Consider the following 9,267-nt stretch of genomic DNA (forward strand, 5'->3'; position numbering starts at 1 on the left):
TACCTGGCAAGCGGACTCGCCGAGTCCCGAATATGGACTCGCCGAGTCCCGAATATGGACTCGCCGAGTCGCCGATCTAAATGCTGCTCAAGATCCCGTCTCTACTCGACGAGTCGGGCAATAAACCCGCCGAGTCCCTCTGCAAACTTCTAAATAAATAATATAAAAACAACATACCATAGACGGGTCGTTACAAAATGCAATAATAATCCTACATTCAAATTACAAACATAAACAATGCAAAAACCAACATTTAATCAATAATTTTTATACTTATGCTAAAAAACAATAACATACTATAACAAATTTTCAACTTAAATGACAACTATATACAATTTTTCAAGTTATACGACAAGTATACAAACGATTTTTAACTTTCAAACTAAAAAATTAACATATTCTAACCATACTATAACAAATTTTCAACTTAAACGATAAGTATATACAAATTTTCAAGTTATACGATAAATATACAAACGACTATTGTAAACATATTGTAAACATTATTATAACCATTTTTCAAGTTATACGACCACTTATATGACAAGTATATACAAATTTTCAAGTTATACAATAACTATACAAACGACAAATAACATATTCTCACCATGCTATATCAATTTCTCAACTTAAACTACTAACCAAACATATTGTAAACATTATTGTAACAATTTATTTAACTTTGAACTTAAGAAAAGTAATATATTCTAACCATTTTATTAAATGTACAACTAGCTAATGCATATTCTACGCAGTCTATACTTGTATATTCATACAACCACTAACAAAATAGAATTAAAACTTCAAGCTTACTAATAAATAATATTAAATCTATAAAATACAACAAAATTACCCGATTACAAACAATATAATTTCATTTTTTTACACTAACTAATACAATAAATAATAAAATAATAAAAACATATACTAAATAAATGTTAATTAAAACATAAAAAGAGTTAAAATCTAACCATATTTTCGGGATTGTTGAAAAAATCGTCAATTTTCTTCAAGAAATCGTCACAAGGAATCGCCAAGAGAAAGTTTTTCTATATTAAAGAGTGAAAAATAAAGAAAAAAACGGTTTTATAGTGTTCTCCTCCGAAAATTGCAAGTGGAATAGCATAAATCGCAGATGGACTATTCCATCTGCGAAAATACATGCACCTAAAACACAACTATGCTTTAAGCATTTGTATCTTCGCAGATGGAAAACCCAAAATCACATATGGATTTCAATGGTTAAAATTGTAATTTTATTTTATTTTATTTTATTATTATTTTATTTTATTTTTTTTTTCTAAATTTGTAATCTAATTAGTGTATCCTTCCTTTGATAACTTAAATTCTAGGGTTTGACTTTCAATCTGTTGATCGTCCTTATGTTGTTCTGTGTGTCCGAACTCGTCGAAGTGGAGTTCAACATGCGGAGATCTTTTTAACATCCACAGCAAACCCCCACTGACCCCAAAACCCTAAATCCACCCACTGTTTTCTCTTCCTCCTGTAAATTATCAATTTTTTTCTTCTCAAGAATTATTGTTTGTTGATGGAGATAAATTGTACGACGAACCGGAATCTTGCTGAGGGCACATGTGAAGATGTTGAAGCCCTTGATGAGCCCACAGATCATGATGTTGAAGAGAAAGGAAGTAGGAAGAAACACCGGTGGTTAGCTGGAAACATAGAAAAAATGGATGAAGAGGAACGAAAGAAGACAAACCAGGCAGCTTCCAACTCAAGCAGGAAAGATGGTTCAAAGCCAAAGTACTATGCCAAGAACTTGGTTCCTGATGAAAATGTGATATTCCGTGTCCCTGATTTCTCTCTACTTTTATTTAAGGAAATCTACTTGATTGCTCGATCAAACATTATCTCTTTAGTTTCCATCGATTGGCAGGGAAATCCAATTCAGGTACCCTCAAACTGGTGTCATCAGTGTCGTAGAAGTGACAGGGGACGAACTGTGCAGTGCCAGAAATGCTCTTCAAAGCGTTATTGTGAGCCTTGCATGACAAGATGGTATGAGTGGTCAAAAATCAAAAACTTTTTCTTCATTTTTAGCTGAGCAACTGAAAGTCGAATGCCTGCATTGCAAGGTTCAATCTAATTGACTTATTACATCATTTTAGCCCTTTCACACACTTCTCTCATTGCTTTTTAACTTTCAGTTGGTTGAATTTGTACCATGCTTCCATAACCTACTAGCCTGATGCCTAAAGCCTAATTTTTAGAAACTTTTGTTTTAAGCTGATGGCAGAAGAATAGCAGTCAATCCCTTTTGTCCAATTGTCCATGAGCACTCATACTTGATTCTTGCTATTTTGCTTCTTCATCTTATTCTCTTTATTGACACTGCTCTGTAGGTACCCTAACATGACAGAGGAGATGTTTGCTGAGTGTTGCCCTTTTTGCCGTGACAATTGTAACTGTATAACTTGCTTGCGCAATGTGGACCCCAAAGTTGGTTCCTGCAGCTCATCTTTTGTTTTGGAACTTATTGTTGTTCCTACTCATATCCTCATATCCAATAAAAAAAACATAATACTGAATCTGTTGGTGGTTTCAGGGGAAAGAGAAGATTGATTGCAAACCTAATGATGCTCAGAAAGTTCAATATTCCATGTATATCCTACATGTACTTTTCCCAATCTTGATGCGTCTCAATGAGGAACACATAAAGGAGAAAACAACAGAATCTATAATTCAAGGTGTTTTTTGATTGTTCATCTTAGTGTTCTTGTTGTATTTCCAAAATACAGCTCTGATTTCACTTGGCAATTAGACATACTTTTTTGCAAGTTTCCCATAGATTTAATTTCTGGGCAGGATCTTCTTTATCGGATGTACAGTTAAAGGATGCAAAGTGCAGCTTGGATGAGCGCATAAACTGGTATGTCATTGTAATGTTTGTGCAAGTATTTGAGGGATTACATATAATGATAATTCTGTTTTTCTTATTACGTGATGTATGCAGCAACTGCTGTAAAACTTCAATTTTTGACTTGCACAGAAGCTGCCCTTCTTGTCATTATGACCTCTGCCTTCAATGTTGCTGGGAATTGCGAGATGGCAACCTTCAAGGAAACAAGGAGGAAGTTATCATTGAATATAGAGATCCAGGTCTTAAGTACTTGCATGGGAAGAATGCCTGTTATGTTGAGATGGCTGGTGAAGATCCTGCACCAAAGGAAAAGCAAAGTCATGAATGGAAGTCTCTGGATGATGGAAGAATTCCTTGTCCTCCAGAAAGTCTGGGTGGTTGTGGTGGTGGAATTCTAGAGTTGATGCACGTAAAGCCGCTTGACACCGTTTCAAGATTGTTGAATGAAGCACAAGAGCTCTTAAAGATGCATAAACCGGAAGATATGCGAGAGATACTTGAGCAACATTGCTCATGTTCAGATTTTGTGAAAGAAAGCAATGGTGGTGATCAGCAGTTACGAAAAGCTGCTTCTCGTGAAAATTCAAATGACAATTACTTGTATTGTCCACGTGCTATTGACATTAAACCTGGAGATTTAAAGCATTTCCAATGGCATTGGTCAAAAGGGGAGCCAGTAATAGTCAGCAATGTTCTAGAAACTACACTTGGTTTGAGCTGGGAACCCATGGTTATGTGGCGTGCTTTTCGCCAGCTTAAAAGTACCAAGAATGCTGCTATTAATTGTTTAGATTGGTGTGAGGTTGGTTAATCATGTCCATTTTTCGTATTTCATATTAAATTTTTTATTATTTGTGTTCTTTGGTAATTGGTGGATATATACAGTTCATACAAATGTCTTTTATTTCGTTTGATACCACCTAATCAACTTTTCTCATGAAATGCAGGTTGATATTAGTATTCATAACTTTTTTGCTTGGTATACGGATGGTCAATATGACAACGAAGGGTGGCCTAAGATCCTAAAGTTGAAAGCATGGCCTATATCAAATTTGTTTGAAGACGGCTTACCACGTCATGGTGTTGAATTTATCACTTCTTTGCCCTTTAAGGAGTATACACATCCCCGTGATGGCTACCTTAATCTAGCAGTGAAGTTGCCTGAAAAATCTTTAAAGCCACGCATGGGTCCTAAAATGTATATAGCTTATGGCGTTCATCAAGAATTGGGACGTGGAGATTCTGTAACTAAACTTCATTGTGACATGGCTGATGTGGTATGCTTTTTCTATTTGGTTTTGCTGAATTTTTACTTGAAATTTCCTGTTTAGAATCTAGGATTCGTTGGATTTGAATTTGGCTCTTTAGGCATTATCAAAATGAGATGTGTTAGAATGTAATATTGTACTTACTAGTTGTGGCCCTATTTGCCTATGGGATTGTAGGATTTCTCTATGGTTTAGGGTTTTTGTGTTTATACTTTATATATGATACGAACCCATTGCATACTAGGATCGGATCATGCCATAAGCCTAAGTGTAGAACTCATTCCCGAAAGCTAGCTTGAAGGAGGAGGGGGCACCTAGACTTATAAGACACCAATCAAACTTTCATTTGACCGATGTGGGATCGTAACAGTATATAGTTTAGCACCTTCATTGTAAAATAGATTAACAAAATATCTTCAACATCAATCTATGACTTGTTTATATGGTATCAAAATATGGCTTGTTTATATGGTATCAAAGAGAAGTTTAGTGTTGGGAGAATTTTTCGTGTTGAACATCAGGATTGATTTTTTTTTTTCGTTCGTAATTTATTGGAAGACAAATCATCTGGCGAAACAGGGGTCCACGTATACGTGATATGCTTCTATAAAGAGCCAAATTGTGTATTGTAATTGATTGTATCGATCATAGGGTTACTGTGTGTGTGTGTGTGTGTGTATATATATATATATATATATATATAGAGAGAGAGAGAGAGAGAGAGGGAGGGGGAGGGGGAGGGGGAGAGAGATTATTTGAAAATGCTGAATTTCTATTTTGCACGCTGAATTTCTGTTTGGTTTTTATATATTTTCTGGTGGTGACTATGCAGGTGAATGTATTGACCCATACTGCAACTGTGAACCCCAGCTCTGAACATTGTACAAGGATAAATTATTTGAAAATGCTGCACAAGGTTCAGGATCAGAAGAAACTTTTGGGAGTGGTAGGGGAGAATAAAGAAGGAACACCAGGTAAAAATCATGTTGAATCTCAAAGTTGAGAGGAAAACTCTTATGATATCGATGTTGAAAAAACTAGCAACTCTTTAGATATTTGGTTGTGTTAACTCTGGAAGCAAGCCAAAACGTTGGCTGAGTTTCACATTGTTTACAATCAAGAAGATAATGGGAAGAGAAAGGATTTACTAACTGAAAAAATGGAAATGCAAGAAAGAAAGTGAAGTGCATGATATGAGAGAAATTTTCAGATAAATGCACTGAAAAATCTGATAGACCTCATACTGAAGAACTTAGCAATACGTAACTAATAGAAGCTATTGAAGAAGTTGATAACCAATGTGATATTTCAGGTAGTTGTTTGGATGGATCTGATTCTGATCTGGAAGAGGGAGGTGCTTTGTGGGATGTGTTTAGGAGGGAAGATACTCCTAAACTGCAGGAATATCTCAAAAAACACTTCAAAGAGTTCAGACATGCCTTTTGTCTTCCACTGCAGCAGGTATTAATCCTTACTTTTAGTTGAATTAATGTATCTGTAGCATCACAATCCTGCATAGTAATTTTCTAAATTGTCCCATTGTATTTTTTTGGCTCCAGGTTATCCACCCAATTCATGATCAAACATTTTACTTAACCATGGACCATAAAAAGAAGCTTAAAGAAGAGTTTGGTTAGTATGCATTTGCAAGGCTTTGTATATCAGGTTTCACTGTTATAAAATCTCTAATTATGCTTATTTTTTTGGTTATGATCAGGGATTGAAGCATGGAGTTTTGTGCAGAAGCTTGGGGATGCTGTATTTATACCTGCTGGATGTGCTCATCAAGTTAGAAATCTAAAGGTTAGTGCATTAAATTGCTTTATTTGGAACTAATTGGGATCAAGCAGATTTATTGGCATTTCTAATTTTCTTCTCATGCATTAATTGCCTACTGATTTTTCTCTTCTTGTTTTCATTAATTGAGTAATTTCAACATGGAAGGGATCTTATGAAGTTTATGTAACTGTATTAATGGAAAAAGAAATCGTATCTAAATTGCATAGTAAAAAATTATAATTTACGGATATTTACATAATCTGAAAACTGTGTGTTTGCATAGTTTCTGTGTAAGTGATTAAATGTTGAAAGTTACATTTGTTTATTCCTCCTCAAGACAAATGGGTTTTACTTAATCAAGTCTTTGGTAATACCATACTATGCTTATTTCAACATCTAAGATGCTTCTAATTGATAGTAGAAAAGCTATTGCTTGAAAAATATTGTCTTGAGTGTTATCGTTTTATATAAGTCTCTCTTAATTTAACTGTTATATAAACTTGTGCATAAATGTGTTGTTCTTTAGCAGTCATGTATAAAAGTTGCATTGGAATTTGTTTCTCCTGAAAATGTTGGTGAATGCATCCGCTTGACAGAAGATTTCCGCCTTCTTCCCCAAAATCATTGGGCAAAAGAAGATAAGTTGGAGGTAAAGATTCTCTTCTTTATATTTTACAAATAATTTCTTTTTACCAACATGTTATATATTAATTACTTACGAAATTAATAAAACTCAAATTATAACCTGTCCAGCCTACCCATTTCCCCACATATTTAATGTTGGACTCAAGTAAATTTCTTGCTTTTAGTTTTATAATATGTTGTTTAGTTTTTCACCTATTTCTTGTCAATATATATTATATGCTTTTGTTGCTTTATAGTTTATAGTATGCGTGTCGTCATTTGGTCTGATTTATATAATAGTTTCTAAAAAGTAAACATCACAAGAGTCAGTTAGGCTCATAATTCTATCACTTTCATTGATTTCGATTGGTTTGTTACAAACTAAAATTGATTTCACTAATTTACAGGTGAAGAAGATTGCATTTCATGCAGTGGAGGCAGCTGTGAAGGACTTGAAGTTTGTTGCCAAGTAAGTTGATGCCATTTCTTAGACTATATGTTTATGGTCATTGGTTAGCTATAAAAAGAGGAATTAAATAAAGAAAGTGGAAAATAAAAATAAAAACAAAACACCAAACTAGTTGACCATCCAACCATGGGTTTGTCGTTTTTTATTTTTATTTTTACTTCCCACCTGTCATTTTTTTATTGGCTGATCTATATTTTTCATAAAACTTTTCTGGTTTAAGTTACATTTATTTTTATGTTAAAAGTTTTGCAAATAGAGCCTAATATTGGCATATTCGTATATGTATATATAATATAATACCATTTTTTTATATCTTTAAATTCATATTTTCTATAGTGGAATCCCCCAAAAAGATTTAGGACTAGTGGAGAAAGGGACTATTCAGTCCACTCCAACCCAAAAACACAAAATACCAAAAAAAGTGCAAGGGGCAAAATGGGAATTACAGATTGATCGTGACACAACATGTTCCCATCGTGTGGATAATGAAGAAAACGAATATGAGGTGAATAATGAAGAAAGTGGTGGCAGCATAAAAAGATCAAGGACTAGTAAAGAAAGGGACTATTCTCCCCACTCCAACCTAGAAACGCCAAATAGTGGTGGTTCAACGGTTCACCCTCCTACAAGTGGAGATGCATCTAAAATGAAAGGAAAAGCTAAGGTTTCACACTCTTCTTCATCTCCTAATGAAATTGTTGCAGAACTTCGTGCAATGAGGGTTACCAGAGACAATGAAGTCGAACTCATGAGAAAAAGACTCGAATTGGAGCAAAAAAGGGAAGAGAGGAAGAATAAAAAGATGTATCACATGCATCTCAATGCATTGTTGATGAAAGACCACTTATCGCCTGAAGATGAAGACATTAAACGCCGTCTCTTGGCGATGTTGTGTGGATAGTGATTGTAGTGTATTTTAGATGCACTTCCATTTTTTGTTTATGTAATATTGTATATTATGCAAATGTTGTAACATGATTTATACTTATGCCTAATTATTAATGCTGGCAAAAAAAAAAAAAACATTGGCCGCGGTTTCGAATAGGTTTAGCGAAATCTGTGGAGATTTGATTGAAATTTATAAATGTCATTTTACAAAGCGAGTCTTAGAGCACAAAGGAAAAGTCAAAACTGAAAGAATGGTGGAATTTGTATAACACATGTAGTAAGAGACCCAAAGTATAACATTATAAAAAATGATGTGGCAAAAACCCAGATACCATACTTAAAGGACGAAATTTGTAGAATACATGTAGTAAGGGGCTCAAAATGTAACATTAGCAAAAATATGTGGCAAAAACCGAAGACACCAAACTATATTATTGCCAAAGGTCTAAGGGACTAAAAATGTAACATTTGCAAAGTTTTGTGGCAAATGTCTAAAGGACTTAAAAAGTACTATTCTTAAGAGCCATGCGAACACATATATATATATATATATATATATATATATATATATATATATATATATATATATATATATATATATATATATATATATATATATATATATATAGGAGATTAGGTTATTTTGTTTTTACTAACTATTGTGTGCTAGAGTGCATAGATCTGGACCAACAGATAAATTAATCAATGAACATGATTTGAGAGTGTATGATATTACAATGGGATAACATATACCATATAATCACCAAAATTTTAGCAAAATGGTATTTTGGACAATTAACTACAATTATAAAAGGATATTTTTGGATTTTTAGGGATAATTAATTCTCATAATTTTAAAATTTTGAATTTTTTGAATTAATTTAATTTTAATTCTAACATAATTTGTAAATATAACCAATTTTATGCTGTCAGAATATATATATATATATATATATATATATATATATATATATATATATATATATATATATATATATATATATATATTTGTTAGAATGATACTCTTTCATAATTTTATTCTATTAGAATATTATTGAAGAATAACACAATTCTTAAATTCGAGGTTGAAAAATAACAACATTGTAATATATTCTTATACATCCGAACTTAAATAAAAATTCATACATATTCTTACAGACTAAAAGTCTTATGCATTTTAATTTAATTATACATATTCTAAAAGAATATCAACACAAAAGAATAAAATTCTTAAAAATAACAACATTATTAAAATTAGAGTATGATCAAACTTTATTCATTCTTCAACATTATTAAAATAACAACATCATTAGGTCTTTAACTCATGCTTCCAGTCATCCCTATCACAAATACAA

At 32.9% G+C, this 9,267-nt stretch overlaps 1 protein-coding gene across 6 annotated transcripts; it reads left to right on the forward strand.

Annotated features, from left to right (window-relative positions):
* Positions 1–1,361: 1,361 nt before the first annotated feature.
* LOC145048986 (lysine-specific demethylase JMJ26-like) lies at positions 1,362–8,127 on the forward strand. Of its 6 annotated transcripts, none has more exons than XM_078997665.1 (14): positions 1,362–1,801; positions 1,901–2,022; positions 2,367–2,463; positions 2,570–2,711; positions 2,830–2,893; positions 2,978–3,686; positions 3,832–4,161; positions 4,985–5,126; positions 5,465–5,613; positions 5,712–5,784; positions 5,870–5,955; positions 6,458–6,580; positions 6,963–7,024; positions 7,361–8,127. In XM_078997665.1, exons 1-14 carry the CDS (start codon positions 1,550–1,552, stop codon positions 7,923–7,925), a joined length of 2,916 nt encoding a protein of 971 aa, XP_078853791.1. In that variant the 5' UTR covers positions 1,362–1,549; the 3' UTR covers positions 7,926–8,127. The 6 variants fall into 6 exon arrangements, with proteins under 6 accessions (XP_078853791.1, XP_078853794.1, XP_078853788.1 ...); XM_078997668.1 differs by having other exon boundaries at positions 6,461–6,580; XM_078997667.1 differs by having other exon boundaries at positions 1,684–1,801; positions 1,884–2,099.
* Positions 8,128–9,267: the final 1,140 nt, after the last annotated feature.

The sequence above is a fragment of the Lactuca saligna genome, chromosome 5, assembly GCF_052625555.1.
Source record: "Lactuca saligna cultivar CGN05327 chromosome 5, ASM5262555v1, whole genome shotgun sequence".
Lineage (NCBI taxonomy): Eukaryota > Viridiplantae > Streptophyta > Magnoliopsida > Asterales > Asteraceae > Lactuca > Lactuca saligna.

Excerpts from the sequence above, each read along its gene's own strand:
- LOC145048986 (XM_078997662.1), top strand. The coding sequence starts at position 1,550 with ATGGAGATAAATTGTACGACGAACCGGAATCTTGCTGAGGGCACATGT. Across the intron at positions 2,464-2,569 it reads TGCGCAATGTGGACCCCAAA|GGGAAAGAGAAGATTGATTG; the intron begins GTTGGTTCCTGC and ends TGGTGGTTTCAG. Across the intron at positions 5,785-5,869 it reads GAAGCTTAAAGAAGAGTTTG|GGATTGAAGCATGGAGTTTT; the intron begins GTTAGTATGCAT and ends GGTTATGATCAG.